This window comes from Fopius arisanus, unplaced genomic scaffold, assembly GCF_000806365.1.
Source record: "Fopius arisanus strain USDA-PBARC FA_bdor unplaced genomic scaffold, ASM80636v1 scaffold00077, whole genome shotgun sequence".
Taxonomy (NCBI): Eukaryota; Metazoa; Arthropoda; class Insecta; order Hymenoptera; family Braconidae; genus Fopius; species Fopius arisanus.
This window is the reverse complement of record NW_011887816.1, coordinates 254,593-272,780: the sequence shown is the minus strand read 5'-3', so window position 1 is coordinate 272,780 and position 18,188 is coordinate 254,593. Positions and strand designations below refer to the sequence as shown.

Here is an 18,188-nt window from a genome sequence, read left to right as displayed (position 1 = left end):
AATTTGGGAAATGGTATGAAACCAACGATTTTGATTGCCTATCGGTAATCACCCTCTCCTCTGTTTATTAAGGAATCAAATAAGACGATAAGTGTAGGTACTCGATTAATCAATCTCTTCTTTTTTTTCGAATTGATGATGAGAAATTAAACAAGTGAGTGAGTCTGTGAGAGGTTCTGTGTGTGAGAAGTCTAAGCTAAATGATGTACGAGTATAATAAATGCATTCTTACACGGATAATTTATTGCCTTTTGTAATTTTTTTAAACATTTTTTGGTTTTTATTTCGTTTAGTGGAATTCGGGTGTCAGGAAAAGCACGGGAAAATGGATTTATCGGTTATTAATTATTTATATTGATTGATTGTTTTTAATTGAGGTATGGAGTTTGGGGGTGAGGATTGGGTGGATCGAGTGGACTTGGGGCATTCCGTCAGGGACATCTTCCCCCAGGTTTTTCTCGAGGGTGAGAGATTTTGTGGAGTGGAAAATATTTTGTTGTTAAAAAGAGCGGATTTTTTGGATCTGGAGAAGAGAAAAATTGTGAGACCGAGGGGAAAAGGGGGTGGGAGGGTGGAGGAGGTGGAGGAGGTGAAGTGGGAGGGTGGAGGGATTGAGAGGGAGGGGGATTCGAGTTTCGAGGGGTTGAGAAAAATTTTGAGAGCAGACCCAGTGGAAATCGAGTTTCACAATTTTGAAATTGGAAAAATTGTCAAAGTGAGTCAATTTATTTTATTTATTTCTCAATTGTTATTAATTTATTCATCAATTTATGGACTTGATTGTTTAATAATTCGAGAGAATTATTATGATTAAAAATGTGAGCGACGAAACGATCGCGAGGTACCAATTGGCGAAAAGATTTGACGCCTCGAAATTGCGATTTATTTGGGGAACACGAAGTGGAGATCGTGAGGACCTGGCCCCGGGGATGAGCACAGCCCTGACATTCGTCTTCAAAAGTAGAAGTCCTGAGGATTACGAGGAGAGGATAGTAATTAATGTTGAAGGGGGATTTCCAGTAATTATCGATGTCTCGGCACACAGGGATCCTCCGATATTGATAGGTGAAAATTCAACGATTATCTCGGGAACGAGCTGTCCTAGGTGAAAAAGTGATAAACAAAATCTCCGGGGAATTTCCCGATCCCCAAAAAAGGTGGAATTAATTTTTCTCCCAGAACCCCGCATTCCCGAGATAATCCCACAAAATTGAAACTCGAAATAAAGCATTTCGATAATTTCTCAATAACTTCGAAATAACTTTCGACTTCCCGTCGGGAATATCTCCCGAACGACGAGATTTATTCAAATTAGTCAAAAGATCATGTACGCGAAGAATTTTCTCCTCTCAAAAAAACTCCTCTATCATTTCCCTCTAGGTATCCCCATTCGCGAGATACGTGCATATAACAAAAGTTCGGTTTCGTTACTTTGGAGTGGAGATGTAACGAGCTCGAAAAATTCATCTTCTGACGCCTCGACAACTCCAGGTGATGATCTCCAGCAGATTCTGAGCCCCTGGAGGGGATCGCCGACGTCCTTATCAAACGAGATGGAACTGGACTGCAAGAATAGTCTAGTTGGTGACGAGAAGCTCGTGGAAACACAACTGACGAATTTCGGATCGTCCGGGAGATTTTTCCTCATCTCCGAGGCAAACTGGCACTGCAGGGACATCACAGTACAGAAACGACTCAATCACCAGTAATAAATAATTAACAATAATTATCGATCCCCAGGACCTGACAGACACCTGCAAGCTGCTGACCCCCAGCTTCAGCCTCTGGCCTGCGTATTTTCACCTGGAGAATAATCAGTCGTTGATCCTAAAAACTCTCTTCACTCCGGGACACCCTGGCCTCCACGTGGAGAAAATTTTCATCGTCTGCGACAACATCTCCGTCGAGTCCTTCGAACTCCTAGGGGACGGCGTCATGTTCCACTGGGATTTCCTCCACTTCAGTGAAAACCTCAGGAGACAATCACTTCCAGAACTCGAGGACAACAGATTCTCCAATTTCTTCACAGCACAGCTCCACCCTGAGAGCCTCTCTGTTCTCGTCGCCGTCTCGAATTTATCAGAATTCGATCTCAATTTTCGGTGGGATGTCATCAATGATATCTGCCTCGGGGTTCTACCAGAGAGTGGAATTCTTCCAGGAAATTCCACTCTGACTTTCGACGTCTTCTCCAGGAATTATGACTTGTGCTCGGAATTCGTCGAGAGTAATTTACAGCTCGTCCTCGAGGACTTGCCTCCGCAGGCGATTCCTCGGGAGTACCAGGAATTCGTTGAGGCGTCCAGGAGGAAGTGGAGATTTCCAGACGTGAGTTTTTATTCCTCCAGGGAATTATTTCAACGGGGAATTCATTCTCAGCTTTATTTCCAGGCTGTGGAGATATGTGTCGCCAACGTGGGGGTTCGCCTCCCCTCCAGGACTCACTCCATCATCTCCGAGGAGATTTCCTCAGGAAATCGTGACGAAGAAAATTTTTATTCGGATTCTATCGAAAATTGAAACTGAAATTTGGAAAATCGCTTCTAAAATTCAGAATTCCTGAAAAATTCTCCAGGATGTCTCCTGGAATTATTTACCCTAGAGAAATCCACCAGAATTTATCTCGCACCAAAAATTTATTCTCTCACAAAATATTCTGCGAATAATTTACAAAGATCAATAAAAAAATCATACAAAACACTTCCTGGAGCTTCTCCAGGGAGTGGGAAGAACCTGGGGCCCTTGAATTACTAATCATGCAGCTTCTGGAATTCTTTCAGAGCCTCAGGGTCCTTCGTATAAAATTTATACCTCTTCTCCACAAGAAACCTCATGAAGTGATTATAAAGAGACTTTCCAGAGCGTCCCCTCAACCTCGAGAGCCCGAGCTCCTCGACGTGCCTCCAGTAATCCAGGTTAACAGCACTCTGAATACTCCCCTCCCTGATGAGGATCTCGATCATCGCCCTGTTCTCATCATCAGTGTACCTCTTCCTGTAGAAATAATCACCGCCCCCACGTCCTCCAGATCGATTCCCCACATTCCTGTTGTTCTCATTCGAGACATCTCCAAGGACAATTTCTCCCTGGACCCCACCCCTGGGTCTGGGCGTGAACTCATCGACGTCATCCTCGTCATCACTCTCCACCACGTGAAATTCTCTCCCAGGGTCATCCAGGATTGACATCCCTTCACAGAATTTGTTTCGAGCTACAGTGGAAGCTCCAGGGGAAGCCGTGGGCTCCAGGACTTCCTCTTGCTCCGGAATTTTTCTCGGGGACTCTTCTAGGGCTTTAGAAATCAATTCATCGAGGGACGACTCGCCCTCGGATCCTCCAGAAGTTCCTGGGGGAGACAGGCACAACTCCAGGGCTTTGTCGATTAATTCCTCGCTGGAATGACTCTCGTCGTCATGAGTTATCAATTGATGATTCATCCCTCGATCTAGTATTTTCGTTTTTCTGGGGATCTCTGGACTTCCTGGGGACTGACCTTCGGTTTTAGGAACGATCCCCCAAATTTCTGATTGATCCATCATTTCTCTCAGGACTCGAGTCAATATCATATGTTCTCCAGTGCTCCCAGACTCCGGAGACTGACTCTCGATCTTTGGAAGCCGTGAACTAGTTCCTGATGTTCCTGACACATCCGACAGCTGAGAAATCCCTGAGACCGAGGGTTGATTCATAATTTCCCGCATGATTTCGTCTATCCCTGGGCGTGGGCTCTCATGCTTCACCCTGGAGAAGCTATCCCCTGGGGAGTCTTTCAGGGCTCTCATGATTTCCTCACGGTCCGGCGTACTCCCAGTGTAAGGAACACTCCAGCTGCACTGGCTATCATCAATTTCTTCCTTTATCCCCTTCATCTCCACTTTCGCGTCTGACCCGTCCATTAAAAATCTCCGGGGTGTCTTCCTCCTGGAGTCACTCCCATCATCTCCTGGAAATTCTCTCTTGATCGTCTCCTCCTGGAACATCTCGAGTCTTTCGTTCCCATTCCTGATTAATTAAATTAATAATCACCTCCAGGTGGTGGAGCACCTCTTCCTCTGGAAATAACTGGAATCAATGGATATTGATCACTTTCTCTGGCTTCCCTCTAGAACTGCGTTACTGACAGAGCAGAACAGCTGCCTGACGCCATCTTTGGTGCATCAGGATGTCGACGAGGTGGTGATGGTGGGGCGTAGCCTTCCATCCGAGACTACAAAAAAAGGTAATCATAATGACGGCCTCCCAGAGCCCAACACAAGTCGACAGTCCGCAGTGCTCCAGTTGGGACTCATCTCCACGAAGTGACGAGGTGAAATAATAAAAACAACACCTAGACCCCAGTGGAGATTCCAGTGAAGTGTGATATCGAATACCTGGAGGATGTCAGGATCCTGTGATAAATGTGACTGTGGTGATGACGACTGAGGTTGGTCAGTGATCAGGGCCATCTAGAAATTATTTGACATCCCCTTTTTCTACCCCACATCATCCCCTGGGCATTGCTATTGTCTGGCATGTGGGTGGTGTAGAAAGTGGGGGCATCCGGGAGCACCAGGTGGATATCGCGGTTTGGGGATGTGGGGGAGGGCCTAGGGACATCGACACCGGGGCCTCCTCTTGTCCTGGAGTTTTTACAACGGGTCGACGACTCCTGGAGGAATCATGGCCGACCTCGAGGCTGTTCTCGCTGATGTCAGCTATCTCATGGCTATGGAGAAGAGCAAGTGCACACCTGCTGCTAGGGCTAGCAAGAAAATTATTTTGCCTGATCCTAGGTGAGATTTATTTATTTTGGTATTAATTTTGTTATTAATATTTTTTTTTTATTGGATTTATTAGAATTTTGGAAAATGGATTTCAATTTTTTCAGATGAAATCACACGATTTTTTTATTCAATGATTTTTCAGTTAATTTGTTTATTTTATTTATATTGTTTATGTTTGTGGGAATTATTGTTTTGGATAAAATAAAATTTATTTACTTTTAGAATTAAAAAAATGTCCTCAACCGGAAAAGGTCATTCTATTGTTTACAAACATGATTGGCCCCTCGTGTCACTAAATCAATCGACTCCCTCCAATCGAATGAATTCGATTACCTGGTGATACAACAGCTGATAATAAATACGTCAACGTCCGATACAAATATCCGCCCCAAACGATTACGGGAAAAAGGGGATGACGAGAATGTCCCCCACGTCGTAAGGGAAACAGCCAATTTTCCTGGCTCCGACGAAGGGCACGAGATCGATTTAAAAAATAATGGGAATTCCTCCAATTATCGAATATCCACCGAGAAACATCAACTATTTATTTAACAACTGGTGGTTTTACGGAAAAATGACAAAGGAATTTTCTCTGGGAAATTTCATCAGCTAGGAAAAAGTCATTTGAAGTTTTTCCCAAAAATCGATATTTATCGATATTTATCGAGATATGCGTATCGTAGGATTTTCATTTATTTTTGAAAGTTGATTAACTCTTTGTTTATTTAAAAAACTGGTGGTTTTAGGGGAAAATGACAGAGGAATTTTCTCTAGGAAATTTAATCAGCCAGAAAAAAGTTCTTTTAGCTTTTTCTCATAAATCGATATTTTCCGAGATAAATCGTAAATCGAGATAACACCCATAAAATCCCGCGTATAAAAAATGATGTATCCATTTTCCCCACTTGTTCAGATTAATTTTCGCTAGTAGGAATTGAATTTTCCAAAGACCCAGCGCTTGGAAAATTGTGGAATTTTTCGACTACTCGAAAAAGGGAAATTTTCGGAAAATCCTTAGGTGTTCCATAAATGGTGGTTCACCCACTGAAGGAACGCAGGCGCGGAGAGGTCATTGCTGATAAAACCGACAACCTGATTTTTCATTTCACGTCGAATGTCCCCTGACCCATTTACCCTTTTTGTTTATATTTTAAAATGAACAATTGATCCCTTGAAAAACCGAATGGTGTCCTTGGAGATGGTCTTTAGAATCTCAGAATAGGAGCTCTTGTTTCCTGGGGGAGAATCACATGGGACCAGTGCCAAAACGTTTAATCTCATTTTAATAAGCCTCTCTCTATGCACGATAGCACCTTTTCTGCATCATCTCCTGCTTTATCCTCTGCCCTTGGTCCTCAAATATTCATCAGGTTGGGGTAAAGATGGATTTCTTCTTGCACCCCGTTTATCTGGGTAACCAGGGGATGGAGAGTAAAATGGTACTGGAACTTTTTGTGGAAAATTTTGGAATCTTTCAAAAAGGACTTTTACGTTTTTTTCGAGAAATCAGTCCTTTAGGAGATAATTAAAATTTCATTAATTATTTTTGTCTTAAAAATTCGGGGCAATTAGTAACCCAAAATTTAATTGCTGGATTATCTCCGTAATGATTGGGCTGACGATAAAAAGTCGGAAGATCTTTTATGAGGGGAATCTCGTGGTCTTCAAAAAAGGGCCCTATCATTTTTTTGTGGGACCAACCATTTCGGCCATCCTCGAAGTTTCGTTATTTTCAATATTCCTAATTAATCTTTCTAATAACTCAATTATCTCCCAAACAATAAATCTCAGACGAAAAAGTTCTTATCATTTTCTCTAGACAATTTCCCGATCTCCAAAAAATTCAAATACCATTTTCCCCTAGGTTCCCGGGATCCCGAGATAAATTCGATTGAGCGAAGTTGCTTTCCTAAAAATCCCATTTGACGTCAGAAATTTAAAGTGAAAAACTCAACATTGAAAAATACTTGAGGAAGAAAAATCCCAGCACTCGAGGGGAAATATTTCCTTTGTAGGTACTTCAAACGGATACACAGATAAACGCAAGATGGAATTAGAGGGAGACAGATACAAAGATGAATCGATAGTCCTCGGGGTTATTGCTCGCTGCGGTTTACCTCTTTACGATACCCCAATCCCACCCTCAGTATTTACACGTTTATTCATGCAATCTGTGCAGGTGGGTGGAATGGGGGTGGTTCATTCAGCAATTGGATTTCCATTTTTTCCCATTTTTTTCCGCCTTTTCTCCCTTTTTTCCCCTTTTTTCCCTTTTTTTCCCTTTTCCCTTTTTTTTCCTGTCTTTTCATTAATTTTATTACGGGATAAACGGGCGGGGGGGGAGGGGGTTATTTAGGAATTGAATTTCAATTTCAGTTCAATTAATTATTAATATTGGAGAAGGCTAATTAATTCCAGTCCTAATGAACATCGAATTATTCATCGAATTATTCAAGTGGAATTGATAATTTTTGAGGTATTGTTGTTGTATCTCGGGAACGGTCGATTTGAGGGGAAAACGTTGGACGAGTTTTTTGTAGGTCATTCAATTTGCAAGGTATAATTTTTTTTCACTTTTTTTTGTAAAATTCATATTTTTGGTTTTATCGAATTTAATTAAATTGTCGAATTGGTGATAATTGAAATTTTTTTTTTTGAAAAGTTTAGTTGAACTTTAGTTAATGGAAAAATGGTGAGGTTTATGAAAAAAATCGAAAAGAGCTTTTCTGTGGGAAATTCGATTAGCTACAAAAAAATCTCCCGACATTTTCTTGTGAAATCATAAATTCTCAAGATAAGTGGATAATAACGAAAAAAGTTGAGTTCCACTCATTGAAATTCTCCACAGAAAATCAAATCGATTGTTCGTGGAACTCGATTGGCATTTCGATTAAATGAATATTCCATTCGGTGGGAGCTGCACTATTCAAACTGTAATTTCGAATAGCAATTCACTTATTCAATATGATTTTCCGAGGGAAGGGCCAACAGCATTTTCCTAGATTTCCATCGAATCGAAGTTTACCTAATCGATTTATTTATCATTCCTCTGAATATACCGGAGTGAATCGACTGGGGGAATAGGAAAGTGTTTTCATTAGAGAGCGAGGGCAATTTCCGATTTCAAATGATGCCCTCAGAGGCCATTTATCTCCTCAGCTTCTCGACATATCGAATTTTTTCGATTCTCTGATTATAGAAAACAGAAAATCTCCACAATCTCGGAATCTGTTCGAGTTAGCTCGATTTTCATTATGACCTTTTCCACAGAGCGGAATCAGACCTACAAAAAAGGTCCAATAAGAATTCCGGTATCTCCCTCAGATGCGGAGATATTATCAATTTTCAATTATCAATTCATTATAAAATCCCTTCACTCAATTCCGCAGCTCCAGCTCATTATCAATACACCTCGCAAGCTATCGATTTCCGAGGAAAATCGTGTGGACATTTTTTCCAGCTCACGAAATTTCCCACAAAAAAGCATTTCACCAATTTTTTCCTAAACCCCATATTTTCCCCCGAAAACCGCGAAAACCGGTCAAGTTCGAGGCGCTCGACAGGTCCAAAAATACCGAAAATCCCCAAAAAATCGAACAAAAATAGAGAAAAAAAAATGGAAAAAAAGGGGGAAACCATCAATAAACACTTGGACATGTATTCCAAACAATTCCGTCTTCTCCTGGCGTAAAAAAATAATGAGATAATGGTGGAGCGTGGAAAAAGCTCTGGGAAAACGAAACGCTGATGGAGCTTTTGCCCTATTAATAGTCTGTTATATTACATATTGGAGGAATAGGATAATTCGCTCTTCGTCTGGCTTTTATCCCAGGTCTAGCGTAATGAAGAATGGGCTTATCATCGACAGGCCTTCAAAGCCAACACCTTCCGGTTGAATTGACGTTTTACGCGTCCTTGATGCAAGAATGTGACAATTTTTTTTTCTATGGGCCTCTGTCTCTCATTTTTTTCCCATTGTTCGCTATTCTCCATGCACTTTAACTATTATTAATCTTTTTTATAATAATCAACGACTGAAGTATCTGTGATTATTATTCAATCGATTAACACTCAGGGTTTTCAGGTTTACTGGAATGATCATTTCGCTCGACACTTTTTTATCCATCAGTTTTTAGGTCATATCTCGAAAATGGGGGGGGATGACGATTTTTTCAGTGATACCTTTTTTGGAGGTCTTGTTATTTGCAGGAAAAAAGGTTTGGAGTGAAAATTTGATATGTTCCTTCTATCACGAGATATTGCGTAAAAATGGCCTGAGAAAAAAATTGATTGTCCTAGTTTAACATTTTGTTTAGTCGCTCTTTCGGGAATTTCTCGGAATCTATGGGAAATCGCGGATTCTTGATTACCACATTTTTTTTAAACCAGGGGAAGAGCTACAAAAAATGTTCTATTCATAATTTCGATATCTCCATCAGATCCCGAAATATTCACGATTCTGGGATTGTTCAAAACGGCGAAAATCATTTTTGCCCTTTTTCAACTCTTCTCAGACATTTTTCTCATCATGTGGTTCCCCCCGGGTGCGATAATTTTTCAAGTCTCGTGTTTTTAGAACAAGGAAATATAGGATTATTATCAGGTATTGATTAGGGCTTTTTAGGCGAGTGAATTGCGCCCTTGGGGGTCGTAATTTGTGCTCCATAATTGATGTATGGTTTAATGCCCGATTAAGTGGGTGTACCAGGGGATTCAGAGAAAATGTTGTTGGAAGTTTTCTCTTGATAATTTTGTTGTCTACAAAAAATATCATGTCAATTTTTTCTCTAAAATCAGCGGTTAACGAGATATTTGCGGATATGTGGGGAGTTAAACCCATTGAAATCGAGTTAAAAGACGAGTTTGTCCTTATCGAGGTGCGTCGTCGTGACGTCAATCTCTCGCAGTTTATCAGACGTTTCTGTTTTCAAATGGAACGGTTTAATTCTGTTTATGATGAGTGCGAGAATTCAATTCACCATTTAATTCTGTATATTTTATGTTGCAGCGTGAGGAGCGTCATGCACAAGTATCTCGAGAAGAAGAACGAAGTTAACTTTGATAAAATATTTAATCAAGTGCTAGGGTATCTACTGTTCAAAGACTTTTGTGAGACTGTAGCGGAGGAACCCATTCCGCAACTTAGGTTTTACGAAGAGGTGAAATATAATTGCATCATTGAATCATTCTGAATAAATTAAATAAATTCCCACCAAATAATCTCGGAAAATCGGCGAAAATCTCTCCATCCGCTGGAGATAGCTCAATTTTTGTAATGACCTTTTTCACAGAGCGAAATCAGAGCTACAAAAAAGGTCCAATGAAAATTTCGCTATCTCCCCTAGATCCCGAGTTATGAGCGAATTATTACCCTGCCTTAGCAACTAGTTAAGATATCATCGTAAACAATGAATAATTGTTATTAATAATTCAGATAAAATCGTACGAGAAACTCGAGTGCCCCGACGAGAGGCGAAAATTGGCACGCGAGATATACGACAACTACATAATGAAGGAACTGCTGGCGCATTCGCACGTAAATATTTCATTACCCTTAAATTTCACCCACTCAAGTCGAATGACTCGTACCTTTTGATAATTATTTTTTATTATCATTAGGAATATTCAAGTGAAGCTGTAGCTCACGTACACAAATACCTCATGAAGAACGAGGTGCCAGTGAATTTATTCGAAGTGAGTCCTATAATTCAATTACTAATTACAATTTATAATTAATCATTGATTATATTTCATCGCAGCCCTACATCGAAGAGATTTTCAATCACCTCAGGGGCGAAACCTTCAGAAAATTTCTCGAGAGGTGAATACTATATTAATTAACTATTTAATTATACGAGTGAAAAATCCACTCCCTCCCCTCTCGACTTGACGTTTAATTACGGAAATAATTAGTTGACGTCTGGGGAATATCAACGCCCTTTGATAAAACTAGGAATTTCAATTATCATTTCAATTTTCCACTGATAATAATTATTTCACATCAACAATTATTTTTTATCATCGATTATTTCATTGACAAGACAATTTTATTTTTAGGATTATCATTTCTAAATTCCAGGCGATAAATAAATTGTTCCTTAACTACTCTAATTATTATTGATTACGGTGAATGCCCTATCATTAATCTTTTCGTCATTTTGTCATCGCGATTTCAATCTCAGAACCTGTCACTGATATTTCGATTGTTAATTGCATTAATTGTTCCTGATTTTTTACATAATCTGTTCAGTCAATAGATACACGACGGACAAATGAATTTGTCAGTTAAAAATAACTAGAATCGAAGGTTTGGCTTGCCTCCGGGTCTGTCCCAATCCTGTCATCACGAGTGTCAACATTAGCTCTTAATAATTATTTAATTAATTACTATCCAAAAATCATTTTGAAATAAAAACTCCCTCGGGGTCTTAATTCCGTAATAAATTAATCCCTGGAGACGATTTAACGGACTCCGAAGACCTGGATCGCCCATTAATTAATTTTCATTAAATAATATTGTTTATCCTTTCCCCAGTGACAAATACACCCGCTTCTGCCAATGGAAGAACCTGGAGTTGAATATTCAGGTGAGTATTCCCTGGCCGTCCTCCCCAAAATCAATAACTAACAATCACTGATTTTTAGTTAACAATGAACGACTTCAGCGTTCACCGAATAATCGGTCGGGGTGGTTTCGGGGAGGTGTACGGCTGTCGAAAAGCGGATACTGGAAAAATGTACGCGATGAAATGCCTAGACAAAAAGCGAATAAAGATGAAGCAAGGTGAGACCCTGGCCTTAAACGAGAGAATAATGCTCTCCCTAGTCAGCACCGGGGTGGACTGTCCGTTCATCGTGTGCATGACGTACGCCTTCCACACACCCGACAAATTGTGCTTCATCCTTGATCTGATGAACGGTGGAGATCTCCACTATCATTTGAGCCAGCATGGTGTATTCAATGAGCCAGAGATGAAATTTTACGCAGCTGAAGTGATTCTTGGTCTTGATCACATGCACAGGCGTTACATCGTCTACAGAGATCTCAAGCCAGCGAATATATTGCTGGATGAGCATGGACACGTCAGGATATCAGATCTGGGGCTTGCCTGTGACTTCTCCAAGAAGAAGCCACACGCCAGTGTTGGTACCCACGGTTACATGGCACCTGAGGTGCTCTCCAAGGGTACAGCGTACGATTCCAGTGCTGATTGGTTTTCATTTGGATGTATGCTTTATAAATTATTGAAGGGGCACAGCCCATTCAGGCAGCACAAGACCAAGGACAAGCACGAAATCGACAGGATGACGTTAACGATGAATGTCGAACTCCCTGAGTCGTTCTCCAGGTGATAATCAATCCTCGAATGACAAATTAGGAATAAATTATGGAGACAGGGAATTATTTTAATGATTATTTATTGCAGGGAACTTAGATCTCTTCTGGAGGGCCTTCTCCAGCGTGACATCACCACCAGATTGGGCTGCCGGGGTAGAGGTGCTGATGAACTGAAGGAGCATCCGTTCTTCGGTGGCATCGACTGGCAACAGGTGTATCTACAGAAATATACACCACCATTTGTACCACCCAGGGGTGAGGTAAATGCTGCTGATGCTTTTGATATTGGATCATTCGATGAAGAGGACACCAAGGGAATCAAGCTCACTGATGCTGATCAGGATCTCTACAAGAATTTTCCACTTGTCATTTCTGAGAGGTGGCAGTCGGAGGTATCGGAGACTGTCTTTGAGACGATTAATAATGAAGCGGATAAGGTGGAGAACAAGAGGAAGGCGAAGCAGAAGCTCAGGTTTGATGCTGATGAGAAGGGATCTGATTGTATTCTTCATGGGTACATTAAAAAACTTGGGGGACCTTTTGCCAGTGCTTGGCAGACGAGGTACGCTAAATTGTATCCTAACAGACTCGAGCTGCATCCGGAATCCACTACTAAACCGGAACTCGTTTTTTTGGATCAGGTAATTAATGTGGTAATTAATTAATTTAATCATTTAATTAATGGGGATTGACAAGACATCCATAAAAACATCGATAGCTTCTTTCAATTCCTAGGCGTTGGGTGACGAATGGGTGGATGGGTGGATGGGTGGGTGGTACGAAATAATTATCAGGTGAACGTCTGTTTCAGGTGGAAGAGGTCTCCCCTGATTTGCAGAATGTCAAGGGGGAGCAGTGCATCGTGGTGAGGACGAGGGAGGCAAAAATAGTACTTACTAATCCGGTGAGTGATTCATAATTACTCCTTTCACCCTGGGAAGCCAGTGAATTTGAAAATCAATAGATTTTTTTCTTCAGGATGAAATAAGTCTGAAGGAATGGGCTCTCTCATTGCGATCGGCGTACAAAAATTCGATGGAGATGCTGGGAAATATGGCGAGAAAAGCTGGAAAAATCTACGGTACCGAGCGCGACGCTGTGATACCACCGATTCAACGATCTGCTAATGGTAATTAGCGTAATTAATCTCAGCGATAAATGAGGAGAGAGTATTTAAATGATAAAATCACACGTTCGTACTCCAGTCCCACTGCCCCGCAGCAGCGACACCAGCAGAATAATTTTTTTATACCAAAAGGAATAATTCAAGAAAAATTACACGAACAAATTACTGAACAACTCATAATTATTCATTCTAAACCCGTAATTACAGGTTGGACACACCCACATGCGATGGAAAATAATAATTCATATATTTCCTTATGATCGTATGGCGAATAGCGTCAATGCTGCGTAGAGTACGTAGAAAAAATAATTAGTTGTGAATTGACGAAATGACCAGTCGATTTTTCTTCGGAATATCTGCAAAAAACATTTTCAATTATCGATTGTCTTTCGAGCGCTCTCTAGATTTTATCGATTATCTATTATTTAATGTTTAATTTATAAAATTTTTATCTCAATGGGAGAATGAAAAAATAATGGACAGCATTCGAAAGATCGAACGACTGAATAAATCGATGAAATTCCCAGTTAATTTGGAATTTAAAAAATTTATGGGATTTATAAACAAAAGAGGTGAATATCGAGATTGAAAAATATCTGGGTAATTAAATAAAATTTTCATTGATTGGATGTTGAGGGAGTCTTTTGGGAAATTCGCAACTGAAATAAGTGCTTCGTAAAAACTAGGAGGTGAAAATCCTCTCCGGATGCATAGCGTCGAGCCCATGATTTAAAATGCAATATATTTGTACGTTTAATGAATTATATCGTGCAGTGGTGGAACGTAGAATTTAGAGAAATGAAAATAATGATGGATAACTGAGTGGCTCGCGTTAACTCAAGGACTGAAATATTTAAGACAAAAACATAATAAAGTCCGAAAGAACACAACAATTAGTGAAATGCGTGTGAACAGACATTAAAAACTCAAATAAAACATATGTAGATTATTATTAACAATAAGTATGTGTATTCTGATGAATTATTATGCATTCATGAAGTGTTAGATGGATACGGTGCGAGTGAAAATAATTAGTGAGAGATTAATTGTGCGAATGAGTGAATGATTATTATCACAGGACCACCCTCTCCCACACTTGATTGATCTAATCATTAATTAACACTGACACTGTAGTTGGGGGAGATAAGGAGTTGATTTTCACCTGTTTATCTTAATAATGAGATTATGTAAGTAATTATTTTTTTATGAAATATTTTATTGTACATGACAGTGGGCCATGTTTTATCGACTACCTGACGACGAATTTAATACGATTTTTTAATGGATAAAATTATTGTTTCGTTAGTATAGTTTATTCGTCTGGGAAGAGGCAAAATTATTGTTATTATTTTATCTCATGAGCGTTGAATTCTGTCAATAACTAGATTTAAGGGCAAGTGACAAATTTTAAATGCGAATTTATTCAATTTAATATTTTGTAATCGTTGATAATTATTTTAATTGAATTCACGGGGTGAATAATTTTGCGCTCTTCCAATTTTTTATGAAAACAAATGTTCAACCACTTCTTCCGAATAAATCACTAACGAAATAAACAAAAAAAAACGAAACATTAGGGATACAATCAGCTCCTTATTCTAAACAATTACACATTAACTTAACTTTATTTATTTTATCGATTAAACATGAAAAAAAAATAAAGGCAGGACGGTTTTTCTATTGCCCAATGTATAACAATAAATAGACAAAATGGAAAACGCAATATTTATTACGGTTAATGTATTAGAGATGACAATTAACGAGCGACAAAAATAATAACAATAAATCGGCCGTTTGTATATTGACAGGAAAATAAAAATAAAAGAAAAAAAAGGTGAAAAAAAATTATACGAACAATTGTTATAACTGTACGAAACAAATGGAGAAATAACATATGAACAATAATTCAACCTGCAATATTTATTTATCATTAAAACTGGAAAAGAAACAGATAATTTATGATTGAACAATCAATTTTCATTGATTATTCCGGGAGATGTGGTACATCTTCATGGATTTCTTCCTTTTTTTTTTCTATGTACATGGTAGAGGCATGAGCGTTATCATTGTCATTATTTATACACACTGGTGGCAAAAAACTCGAGACAAGCTAACAATTAATTATTAGATTAAATTTTCATCAATTTTTGTTTTGTCGTGGAAAGCGCAGGGACGCAGAAGACATCCCACTTATTGCAAAACATTAACTTTAATTCTAGAATCCGAAGAGATAATTCATAAACAATAATAAATTAATACTAACGAATTACATGTGATTCCCCTATTTATCGTATCGTGTGGTGAACACTTGGATAATTTCGCTCGTACAAAAGGAAGAAATTGTTTGGATATAATTATTTGAGAGGCTCGTGCTGAAATATCAGTCGATTGCCCCACGTTTGCCCACTTTTTATATAATTATTTATATACAGTTGAGAACGAAAAATAATGTCCCGGTGGCTCTGATTAATTGGCGAATTAATGCGATGGAGACGAATAAGCGAGGGCTTTCAAGCTCACGGGGACTTTTCGGCAGTTTTTGGGATGGATTTATCAGACGGCTATGCGTGCCCTGATAGATGACCTATGTCCATCATCTCCGTGTCCTCCATGCTGTTGTGACCGAGGGGATGAAACCTAAAAAAATTCAATTGGCATATTATTTCTTGTATTCGTTGTAATTATTTATTGTTCAACGCGTTTTTTTTGTTAATTGATCCGCATTTATCGGGTGTTAATTATTGATTGGTGATGACATCCGGGGGATTACCTCTGCTGGGTCTGAAAATGCGTTCGATTACTGATATCCAAACTTCTTGGTGAAAATCCCCTGCCCCCATGACTGCTCCCCAGATAATTTCGCCTGGGACTCCGTGAATTTCCAACCCTCGACTGACTGTACATCCCCTCCAGGACACTCGGTGCAACATAAGTGAATCCCTGAAATATCAGATTAGCAGATTCACTGAGAGTACTCTCAACTGGTGAATCAACGGGAACAGTCTGTGTAAATTGTTCGTCAAACTGTGAAGTATCATCTGCACTCTTGAGGGCTGGCTTGAACGGTGGCTCGAGCTTCCTGGAAATCACATCCTGCCAGTTGATGTGTTTGAAGAAATTGTGGCTCATTATCTGCTTGGCGTCCTCTGGGCCAGAGCCAAGTCGCTGAGCAACTTGTCTCTTCAGGAGTTTTCTTATGAGATCACGAGCATCCGGTGTGAGGTACTGGGGAAGAGCTAGCTTACCCTTGAGAATTTTCTCGATTGTTTTCTTCCTGTCGTCTGCTGTAAATGGCGGCTGAAATTTTCAAATGCAGATAATTATTCTCGAGAATTGAATTAAAAATCGTCAGGGAGTTTCGTTCCCTGGAGGAGAATTTAGGAATTCCCCTGATGATTAAAACGGCTCACCATTCCTGTCAGCATGTCGTACATGAGAGCTCCAAGGCTCCACCAGTCGACGGCCTTTCCGTGTCCACTCCTGGTGAGAATTTCTGGTGCCATGTACTCGATGGTACCACAGAAGGTGTGGGTGACAGTTCCCTCTCCAATATGTTCTTTGCACAATCCAAAATCCGTGAGCTTGACGTGGCCCTCCCTGTCCAGCAGGATATTCTCAGGCTTGAGGTCCCTGTAGATGATCCCCAGCTTGTGGAGGTGCTCCAGGGCGAGGATTATCTCGGACAGATAAAAACACGCCGTGTCCTCGAGAAATATTCCCTCTCGATCTAGATACGTAAATAATTCACCTCCACACAGGTACTCGAGAATCAGATAGAGTTTACCACCTGTCTGGAAGGCGTAGATCAGGTTGACGATGAATGGATGCTTCACAGCCTCCAGGATATTCCTCTCAGCTTTGGTGTGGGCTGTGTCCTTTTGATTGCGAATTATCGACGCCTTGCACAGGACTTTCATCGCGAAAATACTGCCCTTGTCTTTTCCTGAGACTTTTCGCACTTGGAAGACTTTACCGTATCCACCTTCACCGAGGATTTTGCACAGCTCGAAGTCCTTTGGACCGACCTTGTCCTGACCTGGATTCACAGTCTGCTCGGATAGCTGGACCCTCTCCACATTTTCCGAGCTGAGATAAATAAATAAAAAAATTTATGGTGAAAATTAATTTCCGATTTACGACTTCCATGAAATCGGCGATTGTTTAAATCGAAATTATGTCGATTACAGTGGGACTCAGGGGAAAACGTCAGAGGACTTTTTTCTAGCTGATGAGATTCTCGAGAAAAAAAGTCTCTACTATTTTTCTCTAAACCCAACCGCGACCGAGATAATTTCCATTTAAAAAAATGAGTGAATTGATGATAAATTATGAAATCATATTAAAATTCAATTCGATTAATTAATTAATTAATTAATCATCACTCACTCGAGGATGGCATTAACATTCGGATTGGTGTCGTACTCTCCCTGAAAAAAAAACAAACCACATCGTCATGTCACTGATAACAATTATAATAAATTCAAGAATAATAATGAATTGATGAATTTGAATGTCAGCTGATTGCCCAGTGATAATTAATTCAGGAATACCTCGGCAGCTTCGATAATGTCATCATCGGACTCATCCTGGGGTACATTATCGCCGTCATGCAACTCAATGTCGAATATTCCAGCCATATCTTGAATGATTTTGAGTTGATTACATTTATCAATTATTCCTTTTGTTCAGTAATCACTTGTTTCACTCGAGCACTTTATTTACTGCTATTGTTATTATCTTGTCTTACGTGAAGGCTTTTAATTTATTGGGATTCGTGTTTTCGTTGAGGCACGATGTTTCAGGAGTTGTGAATTCTTTTTTTTATCTTTCTTTTTTTATGATCATCGCATGGAAAGCACGCCGCGTTCTCATCGCATTTTATGTTTTCATGAGATGTCGCTCTGACGCTCGTGACGCCTTAATTTTGAAAAATATATCATTTTTTAAAATAAGTCATCGT

The 18,188-nt window shown here is 39.8% G+C and overlaps 5 protein-coding genes across 6 annotated transcripts in view; 3 read left to right on the top strand and 2 right to left on the bottom strand.

Moving 5' to 3' along the window:
• Nucleotides 1-240, top strand: part of Chro (chromator) — a gene marked incomplete in the record, with an annotated part of 5,126 nt that extends 4,886 nt beyond the window's left edge. Inside the window, 1 exon segment of the mRNA XM_011310649.1 lies at nt 1-240.
• Nucleotides 241-738: 498 nt separating this feature from the next.
• On the top strand, nt 739-2,732 carry LOC105269998 (deleted in lung and esophageal cancer protein 1-like). Of its 2 annotated transcripts, XM_011310647.1 has the most exons (4): nt 739-1,065; nt 1,381-1,682; nt 1,741-2,328; nt 2,392-2,732. In XM_011310647.1, exons 1-4 carry the CDS (start codon nt 807-809, stop codon nt 2,518-2,520), a joined length of 1,278 nt encoding a protein of 425 aa, XP_011308949.1. In that variant the 5' UTR covers nt 739-806; the 3' UTR covers nt 2,521-2,732. The 2 variants fall into 2 exon arrangements, with proteins under 2 accessions (XP_011308949.1, XP_011308948.1); XM_011310646.1 differs by having other exon boundaries at nt 1,741-2,732.
• LOC105269999 (uncharacterized) lies at nt 2,618-4,144 on the bottom strand. The gene is made up of 2 exons (XM_011310648.1): nt 4,027-4,144; nt 2,618-3,971 (listed from the first exon to the last, which is right to left on the bottom strand). Exon 2 carries the CDS (start codon nt 3,894-3,896, stop codon nt 2,751-2,753), a length of 1,146 nt encoding a protein of 381 aa, XP_011308950.1. The 5' UTR covers nt 3,897-3,971; nt 4,027-4,144; the 3' UTR covers nt 2,618-2,750.
• Nucleotides 4,145-4,651: 507 nt separating this feature from the next.
• On the top strand, nt 4,652-14,794 carry LOC105269996 (G protein-coupled receptor kinase 1). Its single transcript, XM_011310644.1, has 10 exons — nt 4,652-4,772; nt 9,772-9,922; nt 10,198-10,299; nt 10,383-10,457; nt 10,523-10,584; nt 11,299-11,350; nt 11,409-12,112; nt 12,191-12,743; nt 12,914-13,006; nt 13,081-14,794. Exons 1-10 carry the CDS (start codon nt 4,660-4,662, stop codon nt 13,237-13,239), a joined length of 2,064 nt encoding a protein of 687 aa, XP_011308946.1. The 5' UTR covers nt 4,652-4,659; the 3' UTR covers nt 13,240-14,794.
• S6k (Ribosomal protein S6 kinase) lies at nt 14,535-18,069 on the bottom strand. Its single transcript, XM_011310645.1, has 5 exons — nt 17,779-18,069; nt 17,615-17,655; nt 16,639-17,314; nt 15,999-16,525; nt 14,535-15,865 (listed from the first exon to the last, which is right to left on the bottom strand). Exons 1-5 carry the CDS (start codon nt 17,863-17,865, stop codon nt 15,790-15,792), a joined length of 1,407 nt encoding a protein of 468 aa, XP_011308947.1. The 5' UTR covers nt 17,866-18,069; the 3' UTR covers nt 14,535-15,789.
• Between the last annotated feature and the right edge of the window lie 119 nt (nt 18,070-18,188).